At 44.6% G+C, this 19,636-nt stretch overlaps 1 protein-coding gene across 7 annotated transcripts in view; it reads left to right on the top strand.

The window, feature by feature from the left end:
* Nucleotides 1-19,274, top strand: part of PTAFR (platelet activating factor receptor) — a 32,373-nt gene extending 13,099 nt beyond the window's left edge. For 2 of the 7 annotated variants that reach the window (XM_073233478.1, XM_017663958.3), the window contains one exon: nt 13,053-19,274. In XM_073233478.1, the coding sequence (XP_073089579.1) occupies nt 13,101-14,129 (1,029 nt within the window). In that variant the 5' untranslated portion in view covers nt 13,053-13,100 and the 3' untranslated portion in view covers nt 14,130-19,274. Of the gene's footprint in view, nt 1-7,673; nt 7,795-13,052 lie in introns of all 7 variants that reach the window. The other 5 variants (XR_012130080.1, XR_012130081.1, XR_012130079.1 and 2 more) reach the window with 5 other exon arrangements.
* Nucleotides 19,275-19,636: the final 362 nt, after the last annotated feature.

The following is a 19,636-nucleotide window of genomic DNA, read 5'->3' as shown; positions in this document are numbered from 1 at the left end:
AGATCAGTAAACAGAGGCTCATGGAAGTTAAATTAATTGTCTTGGGTAAGAGTTGGCTAATGGCATTTTGCCTACTGTCCCCAGCTGCCATAAAAAGATGTGACTGGTTCCCAGAAGCTTTTAAAATAGCACCGTTGCGACTGATCATGTCAACCTCACCCAAGTTTCCAGCCACCTACATCATGCTTCCAGATACATCCTTAAGCCTGCGAGCTTCTGGGAACCAGTCTCGAGTGTTTATGGCACCTGTAAACAGCTGGCACTGCTCTGAGAAACATGTGATTCGATCTAACCAGCAGATTACCTGGAATTCATGTGGATCCAGCTTTTTAGAGCTGATAATTGTGAATACCTTGAACTGTGTTAAGAACTTTATACACATTATTCATTGAATTACCACATCACTCTGGGGGATATGTGCTTGGCATATTATCAGCTCCATTTACCAGGAAAGGACCTGAGGCTCAGAGTGATGTACTTGCCCATCACTGAAGCCAGGACACAGCAGAGGCAAGATTTGAACCCAGGTTTGCCTGACTCAGGAGTCTATGGTCTTAACCACTGTCCCTTCCAAACACTTTGTACCTTTCATCTTCCTGGATGCTCACAAAGGCTTCATAAGGTGCGGGTGTTATTGTCCCCATTTTATAGATGAGGCCCAGAGAGGAGAAACAGTTTTACCCAAGGTTGCACAGTTAAGACATAAAGCTGGGCCATATCATTCCAGGTTAAAAACGTACAATATACTTTGCAATCTGCTCTTTCTTAGGCCCATTTTGAAAATTTATTTTTTTGCTGTGGTAGAAAACATGAAAGATAAATTCGCTTACTTACTTAAGTGTACACTACAGTATTGTTAACTGTATGCACATTGTTTGTACTATGGGTCTCTAGAACATTTTCATCTTGCATGACTGAAGTTCTAGCCTCATTAAAAAACAACTCCCTGTTTCTCCCTCCACCTGTTCTCTATTTCTGTGAATTTGATTACTTTAGATACCTTATATAAGTGAAATCACTCAGTATTTGTCTTTTTGTAATTGGATTATTAATAGTATCTTCAAGTTTCATCCACCGGTATAGCAGATGATAGGATTTCCTCCCCTTTAAGGGATTCATAGTATTCCCTTATATATACATACCACATTCTGTTTATCCTTTCATTGGCTGATAGACTTTTGGATTGCTTCCACTTCTTGCTATTGTGCTGCTATGAATATGGGTGTGTGCAAATATGTCTTCAAGATCCTGTTCTCAATTCTTTTAGAAATATACCCAGAAGTGAGATTTCCGGGTCAAATGGTAGTTCTGTTTTTAATTTTTTTGAGGAAACTCCGTATTGTTTTCCATAGTTGCTGCATTTTACATTCCCTCCAACAGTGCACAAGTGTTCCAATTTTTCTAGCTCCTCACCAACACTCATTTTCTGCTTTTTTGATGGTGGCCAGCTTCATGTTTGTTAGGTGATATGTCACTGTGGTTTTTATTGTTTTCTTTTCCCTGATGATTAATGATGTTGAACGTCTTTTCATATGCTTCTTGGACATTTGTATAGCTTCTTTTGAGAAATGTCTATTCAGGTCCTTTGTCTACCTCTTAACTGGTTATTTTTGTTGTTATTGAGTTATAAGAGTTCTTTATATATTCTGGATATTAACCTCTTATCCAATATATGGTTTGAAAATATTTTCTCTCACTCTGTAGGTTGCCTTTTTACTCTGTTGTTTATTTCCTTTGCTATGCAGAAGTTTTTAAGTTTGATGGAGTCCCATATGTCCATTTTTGCTTTTGTTACTTGTGCTTTCGGTGTCATACCCAGGTAACTATTGTCCATTCCGATGTCATGAAGTTTCCTCCTATGTTTCCTTGTAGGTGTTTTATAGTTTCAGGTCTTTTGTTTTAATTTTTAATATGCTTTGAGTTAATTGTATTTGCCACAAGATAACGGTCCATCCTCATTCTTCTGATGTGGATATCCAGTTTCCCCATCACCATTTGTTGAAGATACTGTCCTTTCTCCATTGTGTAGTCTTGGCCCTTGTCAGATATCATTTGACCATATATGTGGAGGTTTATTTCTAGGCTCTCTATTCTACTCCATTGTTCTGTATACCTGTCTTTATGCCAATACCACACTGTTTTGCTTATTGTACTTTGTAATATTTTGAGAACAGAAAGTGTGAGGCTCCAGCTTTGTTGTTTTTTCTTCAGGGTTGTTTTGTCTATTTAGGGTCCTCTGGGATGAGATTCCATATGAATTTTAGGATTTTTTTTTTCTATATCTGCAAAAATTGCCTTTGGGATTTTGTTAGGGCATTCATTCTATAGAAGACCTTGGGTAGTATGGACATTTTAACAATATTAAGCCTTCCAATCCATAAGCGTGGAATATCTTTCCATTTATTTGTGTCTTCTTTAATTCCTTTCAGCATTGTTTCATCGTTTTCAGTGTACAAGTCTTTCATCTCCTTGGTTAAGTTTATTCCTAAGTATTTTATTCTTTTTGATGTTACTGTCAATGGAATTATATTCTTAATTTCCTTTTCTCCAATGCTTATTTAAAAGTCTTCATTTTACCAATGAGGAAACAGAGGCCCAGAGTTGTGGGAGAGTTTAGTGTTTAAATCAAGGCTTGATTCAGCCCCAGTGCTGCTTGGTAGGAGTGAGATGGACACAGAGCCAGACCCTCCACCCCCTTTGCCCTATTCAATTCCCAGCTTTGGGAAACAAAGGTAAAAGCTGGGTCCGGGTCGAAGGGGCCTCGAAACAGCTGAAGCTCCTGTTTTCAGGCAGTAGGACAGGTCTGTGAGTGGATGAGTTGCCCAAGGAGTGGTTTGCTTCAAGCAGGGGCTACAGCTTGGCCTAGGAGAGAGAGGATGGGCCTTAGAGCTCAGATTTTCATCTGCCACAGCTGTGAGTGTGAACAAGTCTATTTCTCTCTCTCTGACTTGACTTTCTTTCCTGGAAAAATGGGCATTTCATGAAACTCACCTAGCAAGGCTGATGTGAGGAGGAAATGTGGTCATCGGTAAGAAGCGTCTCTGCATTTCACTAGTTAATGAGGCCCAGTGCCCTGAGTCAGGCGGCCTGCTCTGCCTCCCCTCTGCTCATGCCCAGAGCAAGGTGTCCCTGGGCCCACATGGGGTGCCCACTGGGAGTCTGTGTCCCTCCCACATCCCACCTCTAGCCCAGGCTGTGTTGCTGAATGTACTACCAAGCTTGCAGGGCTGTGAGTTGCTGCTGGGGCATGTGGATTTCAATGTGGCTGATTTATAGCTTACAAATATTTAGACATTTGTACTCTGGGCCCCACAGATGTGAGGGGCTGGTCTGACTGGTAAACCCAACTTCCCGACCCATAGTCCAGACTGGGGAAGTAGCTACCGCATACTTCCTTCTGCCCAGATCTTCGTGATCCCTGACCTCTGCCTGTCCTGCTGAGGATGGGAGCCCTTTCTCCAGGTTCCTGAGGGGCTGGGAATGTTTCCAGATAGGATGGGAATGGCAAGGAGAGTGGAAGCTGGGGCTGAATGTTGTCCAGGGCAGAGGGTGGGAGATCCAGATGGCAGAATTCTTCTTGTCTTCATAAATATTTATGACCCTCCTCGTCTACCCCAACTGAGTGCTGGGCCTGGGCCTGCTTCTCAGTCTTGGTCTGATGGGAACTGTGCCGCATGTTAAGCTGAGTGGTCCAAGCTGCTCCTTCTTCTCCCTCCAAATGCTTATTCCCTTCCTGAGCTGTTGAAAGCTTGATTGGCATTAGGCTGAGGCCCTGTCTGGAGCTGGCAGGAAAGCCAATATGTGGGTCAGAGCCCCTGGGGTCAGTGGTGACCCATAGGCCTCCCCTGGCTCCAAGAGGCTGGGCCAATGGGGAGAGGTTGGCCTGGTCATTTGTGACCACTTTGTATGCTTATCTTTGGAACCACTGCTAGGACTGTAAGATTTGCAGATAAAGAAACTGAAGCTCAGAGAGAAGTCACTTGCTCAAGGTCAAACACTAAGCAAATGCCTCAAACCAGGTCTTCAAATTTTTTAAATATTATATAAGTTTTTAAATTAAAAATTTTTTTATGTTATTTATTTATATTTTTAAATTTCTTTTAATTACAAAAACATTTAATAGGTGACCCAGAGGAGAAGGCAGCTCATTCTGCCTGGGCCAATGAGGGAAGGCATCTTTAGATTAGGTCTTAAAGGATGACTAAGATTTTGCTAGGTAAATTAATGGGGAAAAGGCACTTTTAGGAGGGGCCACAGCATGTGCAAAGGCACAGGGGTCTGAAGATACATGGAGTTTTTAGAGAAGCAGCGAGTTTAGTGTAGCTGGCATAGAGGGTAAGCAGTAGTAGTGGGAGATGAGGAGGGAAAGGAGCTTGCACTTGGTCCTATGCCATGGGGAACCATGGAAGGTGTTAGATCAGACAAGCATGTGGTTGGCAGTGTGTTGAGACATAGCATGCCTCAAACTTCAGTGTGCACACAAATCCCCCCGGGAATCTTTCTGAAGTACTGATTCTGATACAGTAAGTCCGGGGTGGAGTCTGAGATCGCACAGTTCTAACAGGCTCACAGGTGCTGCAGAGGCTGCGGGTCCAAGGAACACAGTTTGAGCAGTGAGGCTGAAGACGGCTCATTCTGCCTTCTGTGGAGGTTGCTTTGGGGAGCAGACAGCTGCTGGTGCTCTTACGTCATGGGTAGCTCAGGCCTCTGCCATCTTCTTGGGTCAGCCCTCTTGCACTTCTCAAAATGGGGTCAGTCTTGTTGGTTTTGCTAGATATTTGTTCACCCAAGAAATGTTTACCAAGCTCCTGCTCTGGCCAAGACTGTGCCAGGCACTGGGGGTGGAGAAAGGAATTGGAAGTGCCACTTTCTGGTCCATGTCATAACCATCTTTTCCTCCAGAATGTTCTGTCTGCTTCCACTCTTGTCCCCTATCATCTGTTGTCTGCCTAGCAGCCACAGCAAATCAGATTATTACTCACTTGCTTGACACACTCCAGAGGCTCTCCAATGCTCATAGAATAAAACTCAAACTCCTTACCATGGCTGTGGAGCCATGTGGGGCCTGTTGTTCTCTGAGCTCACCACACTCTTCCCATCTGTCACTTCAACAGGAACGTGCTGACCTTTCAGCTCCTTGAACATGACAACTTCATTCCTATCTCTGAATCTGATGAACTTACTCCCACTACAGGCTCTTTGCATATGATACCCTTTGCCTGGAAGACTCTTCTAGATTTTCTTTTGTGTTGTTCCTTCTTTTTAGATTTCAGCCAGGGGAACATGCAAGTTTTGCAGTACCCCAAAGCTTGTGCAAAAAGATGCCAAATTACAAATGCATAATTAGATACAAGGTTTTTTACTTCATGGTAAATTCCCCTCTGGTTATATTCATATGGCACCTCCTCTGAGAAGAGTTCCCTGGGCACTGTATTTAAAGCAGCTCCTTATGCAAACTTCATCGTATCACTATTTTTATTTCTTTTATTGAGTTCATCTGAATTTTTAAGTATTTTGCTTATTTATGTTTCTCTTTATTTTTGTCTGTTTTCCCTGACTACACTATAAGCTCCTCAAGAGCCCAAATCTTGCCTGTTTTATTCCTGTGTTAGCAGCACATGCCAGGTACCCAGCAGGGCATTGATAACTTTCAGGTGAATGAATGAACATGGCCTCTGCACTCCATGAGCTCTCAAAGACACACAGAGGCAATTTCTGTGGTGTAAGAAGTGGTGAGCTTTGGGAGCCCAGAGCATGGACCCTTAACCAGGCCTGCGGGCAGAGGGCTGGGTGTGCAGGAGGCGGGGAATCTTGGCAAAAGCTACTTGGAGGAAAGGAGGCCTGAGTTGTTTTAAAGGATGATCAATAGTTAGGCAGGCAGAGGAGGGGTGGGGGGCATGAATAAAGGCATGCAGGAATGAGCTCCCAGACCCAGGGGAGACTTGGTTGATTTTGGGTGATTTCAAGTATTTTGTTGATGAAAAGGGACAGCAGGGTGCTAAGTCTGAGATGAGAGCCAAGGGAGTGGGGGTCACATGGGGACCAGGACCTGGGACTGGATGGAAGGCAGCAGAAGTAGGAAGAGCCAGGGTGATGGGTACTGGAGGCACCAAGGGCAAAGCTTTGGGTAAAGCCGGGGTTCCACCTAAGGCTCCCCATGCTGATTCTGGTCTAGTATCTGGTAGGAAGAAGCCTTCCTCTTCCTGTGTGTGAAGTCAGACACACCTGGAAACACATCGTCACAGGTTAAATTACAGTGACGCTGACTCTGAAGTGGAGATTTAATATGCAGGCATGTTTTTCCTGGAGTATTTTAAAGCAAAATCTAGATATTGTTTAATTTCATCTACACACACTCAGTCTCTGTATCTACGAGATAGGGAATATTAAAATATAGAACCACAATTTCATTATCACTCCTAACAAATTTAACATTAGTATCTTAATTCCATCTAATACTTAGTCTGTGTTTGAGTTCTCCCAATTATCTAAAAAATATTTTTTACAGTCAGTTTGAATCAGGACACAAACAAGATTCACATATGGCCTTTAGTTGCTCAGCTAAGCTTCTTGAATGAGAATTTGGCATTTTGTTTCCTCACCTTTCGCTGCTCAACTCCTAATCTGGAAACTGCTCTCTTTCTGATCACGGGAGATAGATTCCATGTTGCCACACGTAGTGTTTGCCTTTCTGTCTGCGCTGTATTTGACATCCTGGTGGCTGTTCCTACTGCTGGCCTCTTGTGCAGCTCTGGACCCTTTCTTCCATTAGGTCTCCGGCATGGTGCTCCCCGCTTCTCCTCCGACTCCTCTGACCCTGCCTCCTGCCCAGGTCTCTCCTCCTGCTCTGGCTTCTCTTTCGATGTTGGGCTCAGGGCTTAATGCTGGATGCCCCTGGGGGTTTCATGGGCACCCCCAATGTGGTAGGTCCTCACCGGAGCTCATCCTCCGCACCCCCATGCTCTTCCTCCATGAGGAAAGACCGCACGGCAGCCCCAGTCCTCTGGACGGCACCTGGCAGTCCTTGACTCCCCCCTTTTGTTAACCCAAATCCCATCCATCACCAAGTTCTTACCATTCCATCTCTCAAATAAATCTCACCACCATCCCTTCCCGCCCTCAGCTCTGTCACGGTCCAAGCCTCCTTTGGCCATGCAGACAATTGCTGTTGTCTCTTTGCTGTCTCCCTGCCTCTGGTCTGGAGCCCCTCTAGTTCATTCTGTACACAGTAGTCAAAGCCATCTTCCCCAGATCCAGATCCAACTATGTCCCTCCCATGTCCCGTATCCTTCAACAGCTCCCCATTTTCTGCAGAATCAAGTACAGCCTCCCTAGGCTAATATTCAAGACCCTTTTCAAGTTAACCAATGCTTACTTTGCAGGCCCTGTCTCTCCTCACACCCCCTTCACACTTCAAGTTTTAACAAACCGGGTATCTCAAGCTCCCTGAGGGTAAGGTACATCTTCTCTTCTTCCAGGGCTCTGCACGTGCTGCCTCCTCTGGCTGGGATTCCTCAGCAGGCTAACTCCCTCTCTTCCTTCAGCATAAGCAGGACATTAGTCGTGACCCTCAAGTCTGGGCTAGGGGCACTGTCTCAGAATTACCCTGATGTCTGGGACCTGCACCATCGTGGGACTTACCACTTATCTATTTCTGAATCTCTGTCTTGCAGAATGGTCTGTGAGCTGCTGGAGGGCGGAGACTGGGTCTGTTCTCCCAGGCCTCAGGGCTCTGCCTAGGGCCTGGAGCAGTGAGCCCTTGCCCAGTAAATACATGAATGAGTGACCCAGTGGGTGAGTTGGGCTGACCTGTGTGTGTGCTCCATTTACATGATGAGATGAAAAAGAAAACATTTTATACCAGAAAAATCAATGATGAACAAAATACCAAAATTTTAAATGAAAAAAGGATCACAATAGTGCCAGGCAGAGCATATTAGAGCCTGAGGCAAAAAAGAAGAATAAGTAGTATGGATTTTGATTTTTAAAAATATTGCATTGAAATATTATTTACCTTGATACTGAGGTTTTTGGCACCCCTTTAAATTTTACACCCGTGTGAGTACCTCACAAGCCTTACCCTAGCCCTGGACTCTTTCTTAACAAAAGTGGGAAGACGTATCTTAACAGGCCTGGGCAGGCATGACACCGGGGCAGGGCCCAGGAGGATGTCCTGGGTTGAGTGCTCCAGCTAGAGACAGTTTCCGGAGGATAGCTGCCCCCACCCTGCTGAGCTGGAGCCTAAACCCAAGAAGAGGAAGGGACTGACTTAGGGGTGGAGGTGGGAGGGTCCGGGGGGCTGAGTCTGTGACTTCCTCAAAGGCCCAGAATGAGCACAACATATTGCCCAGCTGTGGGCTGGTTCCCTGCGTCTCTCAGGCCCCAGGGACAGGGTCCTCCGAAGCATGAGGGTGTAGCAGGAGGGAGAAATAAGGCCAGTCCCGGTTGAATGGGTGTCAGACTCAAAGGAAAAGGAGGGGGCTGAGCTTGTGGAACAGCGATTTTCTAATCTTCTGGTCTCAGGATCTCATTTCCTTAAAAATCACTGAGGACCCCAGAGAGCTTTGTTTACATGGGTTATATCTATCAATATTTACCATATTCAAAATTAAAAGTAAAGCATTCTAAGAAAATTTTTGAATATGAAAACCAATAATAAACTCATTCCATGTTAACATAAAGTGAAATAAACAATGTTAGCATAGAGTGAAAAATAACTACAAAGTTTCAAAACATAAACAATTTAGAGAGAAGCGTGACATTGTTTATATTTTTTGCAAATCCCTTTAATGGTGGGTTTAAGAGAAGACAGCTGGATTCTCATATCTGCTTCTCCATTCAGTCTTCTGCAAGATGTTGTTTTGATTGAAGTTTATGAAGAAAATCTTCCCTCACTCAGATATGTATTTATAAAGCAAGAAATATTTTAATGTCTTTTTCAGATAATTAGTGACCCTCTTTTTTGATGTTATATCAAAGCTCCACACATGGTACTTTCTTAAAGGTTAGTGGCAGTGTAGAACCTGAATCATATTAATAAACTTTGTTGGAATCTATTACACTACAACGTATTCTTCTATCTTACTCTTTGAGTCTTTTACCTATATACAATTTTGAAACATCATGCCTATGCCTTCCTCATTTGGAAAATAGTGGTTCACTGAATTAGGCAGCTTTCCAAAATATTGACTTTTTGCTATAAGATACCAAAAAATTGCATTCATTAATATCACCACCGATCTCATCAGAAAATTCTTAAAGTATTGGAAGGCTGTCAGGCTCAGGCTGACAGATAGAATTTTTTTTTTTTAGTATCATTAATCTACAATTACATGAAGGACATTATGTTAACTAGGCTCCCCCCTTCACCAAGTCCCCCCCACATACCTGACAGATAGGATTTTTGCAAAAATTCTAATTTTCTCTTCAAAGCTCAAATTTTATCACTGCCAACAAATCCTTCTGTCATTTGTTCTCCTTAAGGTGACAGGTTCACTTTGTTCATATCTGAGAAATGTCTGCCAGACATCCAAGTCTGAACCAGTCCGAGTCTGTTGCCAGTCATTTTTTCAGGTGCTCCAAGGAAAAGTTTAGCTCACAGCTCCAATAGCTGTGCGAGGGCGTCTCCTGAAGATAAGCACTGTATTTCAGTTTGCAGCAGAAGTGTTTCATGTGTATTTCCTATTTTGACACAGAATATTAAGAAGATGTGTATTCTGGATTTAATAAAATCAATCGTTTCCTTACTTCACCAAGGGCATTTTAAAATAAAATTGACTTTTTATTTTTATTTTTTACACTGAATGCATGGCTGTGAAGAACACTGACCCTATTACAGTTTGCAGCCACTGCCTTGATTTGTGCTAAGGAGCCGGCAGTTTTACTTGCCATTTTGTACCATTAGTGCAAGACACGGCAAAAAAGGCTAATAATGTCTTGGTATTATTATGACAATAGTTTGGACCTTAGGAATCCCCTGAAGGTCTCAGAGATATTCCTCTCACCTCGCCTCTTCCATGGACCACCCCTTGAGAACTAGTGTCTTTTCCCAGAGATTTGGGATCAGATAGGGCTACCGTTGGGAGTAGAAAAGATCCCAGCTGAGTAGAAGCCAGCAAGTTATTACGGGGGAAGCAGCATAAAACTACGCAACTCAGTCCTCTATGTAATTCACAGTGTGATTCGAGGGTGAGTTTTTTGTTTTTAAAGGAATCACATAATGATTTATCGGAATAATGGAACCTACATTGATTAATTTAACACAGACAAACCACCACCACATTAAATGGAGCAAAGCACAAAAATTCTGTCAATCAACAAAATCCCAGTTTGAGTCAGTTGTTTCTTTAAACTTATTTGTAAGTATCTATAAGCTTCTTCAAGCATGTCCACTACTCCAGGGCTCCCTAAGGGATGGGTGTAATTAACAAGGCTTATTTTTTATTTATTGGTTCATGGTGCTGGGAATAGTGTTAAATAGACGGATAAGGTCCTTGTTCTCCTGGTGCTCACAGTCCAGTGGGAGAACGTTAACCATTCAAATACGAATGCGATTACAACTGCACTAAGATTTATGAAGTACAGGGAGCTTTGAGATGGGACTGACCTGGTTGGGGGTTGGTGAAGACCTCCTGAAGAAGTGAAATTCAGCTGAGATCCTTAGCACGAGTTGGAGTGGCCAGGTGGAAGGGGGGTGTGGGTACGGAAGAGCATTCAAGGCCTCTGCATGTGAGCAGGCTGAGGCAGGAAAGGTCTGGACGAGTTTGAAGACCCGCCTGGGAAATCCATTTTGGCTGGAGCCTAGTGGGGAGGTGGCGCGAGATGAGGATGGAGTGGCAGCTGGAGGTCAGGGCACTTCTGGAACCCACCAAGCCCTCTCCTGCCTCAGTCCTGGACGCATGGAGACCGCGCTGCCTGGAATGCTCTTGCTGTGGTCCTCTTTCAGTTCTCAACAGAAATGTCACCTCCTTTCTAAGTAGATCTCTTTTTTAAATCTTCTGAGCATCCCATTTTCTTTGTAGAGTGACTGTGCTCACATTGCTTCTCTCTGTCTCCCCCATGAAATTGTCAGTTCCCTGAGCACCAGGCCCCTTCAGTGACGTTCACCCCATATCCCTGGCACTGAGCAGAGCCTGACAGGTAGTTAGCATTTTGTTGGGTGACGGTGTGAACAAACAAATGATCATAGAGCTGAATTTGAGATCCTTAACAGCTCCATCCCTTAACAGCTGTGTGACTTTAGACAGGTCACATAACCACTCAGTTTTCTATTCTGTCAAGTAGGGATTTTACTATCTACTAGGCTTTTGAGATACTCAAATGAGGTAGTGCATGTGGAAGCATCTAGCAGGGTGACCAGCTCCAAAAGGGGTGCTCCCATCTATTAACTATCTGTCTCGTTTCTCACTCCCAATTCTATGCTTTTTTCACTGTACTGTGTATGGCATGTGATGAGCCTCGGGCCTCACTTAACCCCATCTGAGCCTCTTGCCATCTCCCCCCACAGTTGCAAAACACACATTAGTGGGGTTTCCAGGCTCATGTGATGGTAGCAGAGTGAGAGGAACAAGAGGAGAGGGGAAGAAGCAACTGGTCCTGAGAGAGAACGGGCAGTGGCCAAGAACTGTTGAAAATGGACCAAACTTTGGGTAGTTAGATTATGGCTAGTTTGAGTCTTCTTTAATATACTTTAAAAAGCAAAACAAAACAAAACCCTTTCTGTTTTGAAATAATTTTAGGCTTTCAAAAAAGTGGCAAATTAGTAGAGGGCATGTCTGGCCTTCACCCAACGTTCCCTAATGTCAACAATTTGCAAAACCATAATGCATGATCAAAACCAGGGAATGAGCACTGATACAATATTCACTAAATTATAGACCTTGTGTGAACTTCATTAGTTTTTCCCCTAATGATCATTTTCTGTTCCTGGATACCCTCCAGGGTCCCACATTGCATGTGGTTGTCATATGTCTCCTTAGTATCCTCTGATCTATGACAGTTCCTCAGTCTCTCCTTGTCTTTCATGACCTTGACACTTTTTGATCTGTCATTTTATAGACTGTCTCAGAATTTGGGTTGGTCTGCTATTTTCTCATGACAAAATTGGGGTTATGCATTTCTGGCTAGAATACCACAGATGCGATGTTATATCCTCTTCAGTGCCTCATAGCCTCTTCAGCATGTGACGTTGATGTGTTTTGCTAATGACGATGTTAGTCTTCATCACTTGGTTAAAGTATTGTCTCTTAGGTTTCTTCACTGTATACTTTCCTTTTTAAGTTATATTAAAAAAATTGTAATCACTAAAGCAATAAATGCCCCTAAAAAGTAAAAAAAAAAAAAAAGTATAAGGTAAATAAACTTCCCACTAAACAAACTCATCTCACCTTCAGAGAGGTTACTTACCACTGTCAGGTCTGGAGGTATATCCTTCCAAGTCATTTCTATTCATACACACACACGTAATGGGGTCATACCAACTTTTTTGTTTTGTTTTATGTAACAATATTATCCAGAGACAACTTTCCATGTCAGTATCATCAGATCTAACTTGTTCTTTCTAAGGACTGGCTAGTATTTCATTCTGTAGGTGACCCGGATGTACTTCTCTGTGTTTTCTAGATTTTGCATAAGCACATAAATTACTTTTTAATATAGAACCTTTTATTATATAAATTTTTATTTCAAATTTCATCATAAAAATGTTCACATTGTGTCAGAAAATAAAAAATTTTATAGAATTTTTCATATATTTTATGACCAGGAATAGATTATCTAATAAGTCAAACTAAGCCAAGGAATAAAAAGTGCATTTTAAAATGTAAAGGAGGCAAGAAACTGAACTGCTATTGACTTCACTGAATCTCAGATGCCATTCATATTAAAAACACACCCTTATTTTAGGTGGAAAGAAAAAAAAATATTGCCAATTAATTGGAAGATGCCATTGATTTTAGAGACTTTAAAACATGCAGAATGGGAGTCTTGGAACTGATTAAATCAGACAATGCCTGTTGGTCTTTTGTTAACCAGAATTCTGTGCGTTCTTCCAGGCACGGGCAGGATCCTATGACCAGCTGCCTCTTCCAGCCCAAATAGTGATGGAGACAAACGATTCCTCTCGTGTGGACTCTGAGTTCCGATACACTCTCTTCCCGATTGTTTATAGCATCATCTTTGTGATGGGGATCATTGCCAACAGCTATGTGCTGTGGGTCTTTGCCTGCCTGTACCCTTCCAAGAAACTCAATGAGATAAAGATCTTCATGGTGAACCTCACCATAGCCGACCTGCTCTTCTTGGTCACCCTGCCCCTGTGGATCATCTACTACCATAACGAGGGTAACTGGATTCTCCCGGAATTCCTGTGCAACCTGGCTGGCTGCTTCTTCTTCATCAACACCTACTGCTCAGTGGCCTTTTTGGCCGTCATCACTTACAACCGCTACCAGGCGGTGACACAGCCCATCAAGACTGCTCAGGCCACCACCCGCATGCGTGGCATCTCCCTGTCCCTCGTCATCTGGGTGGCCATTGTGGCAGCTGCATCCTACTTCTTCGTCCTGGATTCCACCAACACGGTGCCCAACAAGAGTGACACAGACAACATCACACGCTGCTTTGAGCATTATGAGAAGGGCAGCGTGCCAGTCCTCATCATTCACATCTTCCTCGTGTTCTGCTTCTTCCTTGTCTTCCTCCTTATCCTCTTCTGCAACCTGGTCATAATCCGCACGCTGCTCACACAGCCGGTGCAGCCGCAGCGCAAAGCAGAAGTCAAGCGCCGGGCGCTGTGGATGGTCTGCACGGTCTTGGCTGTGTTCATCATCTGCTTTGTGCCTCATCACCTCGTGCAGCTGCCCTGGACGCTGGCCGAGCTGGGCTTCCAGGACAGCAACTTCCACCAGGCTATTAACGATGCGCATCAAGTCACTCTCTGCCTCCTTAGCACCAACTGTGTCTTAGACCCCATCATCTACTGTTTTCTCACCAAGAAGTTCCGCAAGCACCTCACTGAGAAGTTCTACAGCATTCGAAGCAGCAAAAAATGCTCCCGGGTCACCACAGAGACGGGCACCGAAGTGGTCATGCCACTCAACCAGATCCCTGTCATGTCCCTCAAAAATTAGTCCCTGATTGTTGGGGTCAGGCCCAGAGGCTTATCCTCCAAGGACATTACAGACTAACCTGGTGTAAGTAGGGTGGTCTGGGTACCTCCTCCCTGGGTGCTGGTGGCCCATTAGGTATGGAGTCTACCTCACCAAGGTGGGGATGGTGGTGGAACCAGACTGCTGGGAAATCCAAAACTTGAATGAGCCTCCTCAGCCATTTCTGAGCACATGCCACAATAACCAGGAGTGCCTGAGTCTGATAGCTCTGGAAAGAGTGTTGAAGCCAGGGGCAGACCTTGGGGGCAGACTCTGAACCACCCAGTACAGCAGCCGGGAGGGGGGGGGCAGCAGCCACAAGCAAGTGTGGCCTGAAGTTTTGGGCAACCACTCCCTTTATCACTATAAGGGCAGAGAAAGGTGTTTGGAGAATGGGACACTCCCCTGGCTGTGTGGCAGCAAACTTTTGAGCCCCGCCTCGGACCTCGGTCAACTCTGGGAGAGTGGGAGAGACACACTGCCACACTGTCTGTCTCAACAATGAACCCTGGTGAAGTATCTCCTTCTGGCAGCCACCTGCCTTGGGCAGGCAGAGCCCCCTCAAAGCCAAACTGAGGCTGTCCAGGGCACCCGGATGTCAAAGTCTCCTATGCAAAAGGGCACATAGGCTGAAAAGTGCCTTTGTGCCTGTGAGGCCTCCAGAGAGGAAGGAGCCTGCCAGTTCTCCTCCCCTGCCCCGTCTTCTGGGCGGTCCCTCCTAACACAGCTTCCAGGAGGTGACAGGAGCAGTGACAGTCCCAAGGGCCTGCAGGCACTTTGCTTTCTGGGTGCAGAAAGGAGGTATCAGCTTCTCTTGCGATCTCTAGCTGCCTGCTTGGGATTTCAGCAAATGCATGCAAATGAGCCTGCTCTGGCACCCTGAGCACTGAGGTGTGCAGCTGGCAGTCACCGGCCCAGGCTGCGAGGAGACTTCCCTGGCTCCCAGAGCCCCGTGGAGCAGCTCAGAAATCTTCCTCCCTTCCAGCCAGTGTCCCCATAGAGTTGGGATCCTTGTTTCCTGTCTACTAGGTGGATTTTGATAAATGCCTCCCAATGGGCTGGTAACCTGCTTGAATGGTAGCTGTGGGCTTGACTCAGGCGATGGTGCCTAGGTGGACCGTGCAGCATGCTCAAGCTTTGGTATCTCACAGACCCGAGGTTCAGGTCTTGGCCATGTCACTTCCTCCTGGTGGACTGTGAGCTGAATTTCCTACCTCATAGGGTTGCTATGAGCTCCACATGCTGAGGCTGGTATCTTTTGGTCAGGGTGACTGCTCATCCCAGATTCTTCCTTCTGCTGAGACTCTGTTCTTGTTCACCCTCTGATAGGAGCTGAAGGGGTGAGAGGTGAGCATCTGGCTCTAGTTGGGCCAGTCAGTTCTCTCTCTCAGGAATAAGCAGGATGTGCAGGGATACTACTTCAGGTTCTGTGGGTCACTTACCTGGGGACGTCTAAACTCGAACTGTGAGTATGTGTGTCTACACATGTGTGTGTGTGTCTATGTGTGGAAGGTAGGGGGTGATGGTAACTTGCCCCCAAAACACAGGGCCGCATGGGGACAGGATGAGCATTTTAGGTTGTAGTCCATGCAACAACCCTGCTGAGCTCCTCACCACTCTGAATACAGCCACCCTTATGCCCTCTGTGACCTCTGCCTGGTTGTGAGTGTCTCAGATGCTTTCTCTTCTTTTTGACCTAGCCCAGAACATCTCCTACAGGCAGCCTTCCTGAATTCCTCCAGAGAGGGCCATTGGCTTCCTCCTAGCAGTATTTTAGGGCTGGGAGGGTCCAGCTATTTAGTACCTTAATTACGATGGTCATTGAGTTTATCCATTTAATTGTCTTTCTTCCCTATCCTAGGGGGAGGTGCTCATCTTAGTCATCTGTGTATTCACAGTTTCTCACACGAGGCCTGGAATTGAGATCTGTCTCCAAAGCTTACTGCTTCCCCAGGAGGTAGGATAAACAGACTATTGACATATACATGCATTTATTTTGAAAGGGCTTAAGGAGTCTTGACCCCTTTTATTAAGGAATTTAATACATGTTTTTCCAAAGTTCATGTCCATATTTTAGGAATATGTCAGATTTTTAGAGGATCAGAACATTTTGGAGCTGGGAATGTCTGATCCCTTCATCTTACTAAAGGGGACATGGGATTCTGAGGGGCTAAGTGCGGGTGGAAATGACACCACATGGAGCTTCAGTGAACAAGGAGGTCGCTGCTCACCTGTGTCTCTCCGTTCTTACAGTGGTGCCAGGATTATGCAAAAAGCTGAGCTGTAAATCTTTCCATGAACCATCACCAGTCAGGATTTCCAAGCCCTCTCGCACATCAGGAAGGCCTCAGCTTGCACTTGCCTCTGATCTCAGGCTTCACGCCAGTGATCTCACTTGGAGAATGAATGTAGGTGCAGGCAACGTGGGGCCCCTCCTCATCAAGATGAGTCACAGGCACAGAGTCATAAATGTAGTTCACTACTGACTAGAACTGCGCATTTATGCTTGCTTTTTTTTTATTGACATGCATACAATAAAATGCACAAATCTTAGTGTACAGCTCAATGAGTTTTGACATGTCTATACCCTCATGTAACTGTCACCCAGATCAAGATATCCAACATTCTCACCAATTTTTCCCCCTTTACCTATTTCACCCATCCCCCCACTTCCCTCCCCTATGGCAAGCACCAGTTTGTTCTCTGTGTTTATGAGTCCATTACTGTTTTGTTTGTTTTTTCGATTCCCTGTATAAGTGAAATCATATGGTATTTGTCTTTCTCTGTCTGACTTATTTCACTTAGCATAATGCCCTCTAGGCCTATCAGTGTTGCCACAAATGACACGATTTAATTCTTTTTTATGGATGAGTAATATCCCATTGTATATGCTATATGCCACATCTTCTTTACCCATTCATCTATTGATGGACGGTTAGGTTGTTTATGCTTATTTTTACTCATTATTTTATACATGCCCTTGAGATCTGAAACCACAACAGATAAAATAAACTCTCTTGTAAAACACCTGGTTTTGTGCAGACTTAGTATTCCTGTAATATAAATCATGTTCCCCTTGACATCCTCCAGCAAGCCATCCTCTGCCTACCCAGTAATCCATCCATATATCCATCCATCCAGGAATCCAACAAACATTTATGGGTACCTATTTTGTAACTATGTTAAGTAGGTCTTTCCATTGTCTCACTGAAATCTCACTCTCTCCCTGAAAGGTAGGTGATTTTATTCCCACAGAAATGAATTAAAATAAATAAGGACTGAATAAGCAATGGCTGACTCCCAGATACTTGGTGCAGAAGAAAAGGGGCCTAATTTTGTTGAGCCCCAGATGTTTGCTTGCCACCTTCACAGATCTTATCTCACTGAGTCCTCAAAACCACTGTACAGAATTGATATTTTCATGTACATTTTATAGATGGGGAAATTGAAGCTCAGAGGGGTTCAGTGATTTGTAAGGGTAAAAGCTAGTAAGTGGTGGAATAATATTCAAATCCAGATCTGCCTTAGTAAATGTGGTCCCTTCCTTTCATTCCTCCCCCCATGTGGCTGCACCCTTGCCTACTAGGCACTGTCCTAACGTTGGGTAGGGGTCTCTTAAGGGGAATGGCAGCTGGCAAGGGTCTCCGCCTTGCTGTTTCTAGCTTCCTCTTTGAGGGCTCTTGTGCTCCCTATGCAGGCTGGAGCCCCAGCAGCAATGGCTTTTTTCCAGCTGAGGCTCCTGTGGTCAGTCAGGGAGGGCGCTCCCGCAGGTGGATGGGGTACGTGAATGCAGTATTTCAAAGAACTTCTAAAGCCAGAGTGTCACTGTCGTGAAGCTTGAAGATGCGTTATGTGGTCACCTGGATCCTGACAGCTCTCTAAGAGCAGGGAAAGGGGGGGAACACTCAACAGCTGCTGACTACTCCCTGCGTGCCAGGCACTGTGAGGGGCACTTCACATCATTGCCTACTGTTAGAACTGCCTCTTCCCTCTGCCTGAATTACTTTTCCCCCAGACACCCCCATGGCTCACTCCGTCGCCTCCTTCAGGACTTTGCTCAAATGTCCCCTTCTCAGTGCTGCTTGCCTGGACGACCTCATTTACAGAAATTTAGACAGTGAACTGATTCCCCAAGGCCACACGGCGACCAGCTGGGGCTGGCTGGCCCCAAAAGCCATGTGCTTTCCAACCCACCGCACTGACTTCTTCTCTAGACAGCCTTTGTGACACAGGATGTGAAGGTCCCTATCTTCTATCTTTCAGACAAGGAAAACAATCAAGGAGGGAGATGACTTGTCTGAGGTCACACAGCAATAACATGGTAGACCTGGGATGCATTGATCCTTTTTGTGATCTTTGTTTTACAGGATGCTTCTCTGGTATGTTTTTCCATCTGAATGTGTGTGATTTTCTTTCATCACCATTCTCCACCTATGGCAAGAATTTCTCTGGGATGTGAACCCAGGAGTGAGGTTCCTAGGTCACAGGCTACACTCTACTTCATTGGATGAAGAACTGCCAGATCACTTCTGGAATGGCTGCCCCGGTCTAAGCTCCCACCCACAGTTGCATGAGAGTTTCTATTTCCCTAAATCCCCAAGCACACTGGGCATTGTTCAATTTTTAAATTGCTGGTAGATGTGCAGTAAAATCTTGTTTTAAGTTTGAATGTCTTTCGGATTACTAATGGGCTTGTAATCATACACTCATTTGTCATTTGAATTTGAATTCAGATAATTCCAGCTCCAAAGCCTGCAGTATCACAAAGTGATCAATAAAGTGGCCTCTGGGGCCACATTGCCAGGGTTCAATTTTTAGCTCTGCCCAGTCTGTGATTTAACCTCCTCGGGCCTCCGTTTCTTCATCTGTGAAATGGGAATGACTTTGCTGTTGACATAATAGGATAGTTTTGAGGATTTAAAATTGCTCAGAACAGTGCCTGGCATGGAGTAAGTATTTATTATGTGTTATGTCCTTTCTGGATAAATGGTGTCATTCTCCACACAGCCTCCTTTTTCACTTTAGCCTGCAACCTTATTTACCCTGCTCTTTATCATGTTGTGTGTTCATATTGTGTAACACTGAATTTTCCTTAGAAATGTCAAACTATAAAAGAGAGAAACAGAGTGTGACTAGTCTTTCTTTTTATTTAACTTGCCAGGTCATTCTAAATGCATTCACAGGGTGTTTTAAGAATTGCCACATGTATGAGTCAGGGGATTTTGGCCTCTGGTAGGAAATGATGAATCAGTTCCTTAAAAGAAAGGATGAGGCATCAAAGTACACTATCAGCAGAGTTAAAAGGCAATCCACTGAAAGGGAGAAATTACTTGCAAGTCGTATGTCTGATAAGAGATTGATATGGAGAATATATAAAGAACTCCTGCAACTCAGCAATAAAAAATGAACTCAGTTAACAAATGCAAAGCACTTGAATAGACATTTCTCCAAAGAAAATGGAGAAATTTCATGGCCAATGAGCATGTGAA

This window comes from Manis javanica, chromosome 4 (genome assembly GCF_040802235.1).
Source record: "Manis javanica isolate MJ-LG chromosome 4, MJ_LKY, whole genome shotgun sequence".
Classification (NCBI taxonomy): Eukaryota; Metazoa; Chordata; class Mammalia; order Pholidota; family Manidae; genus Manis; species Manis javanica.
Note: the sequence above shows the minus strand (reverse complement) of the source record. Positions and strands in the feature narration are given on the sequence as shown.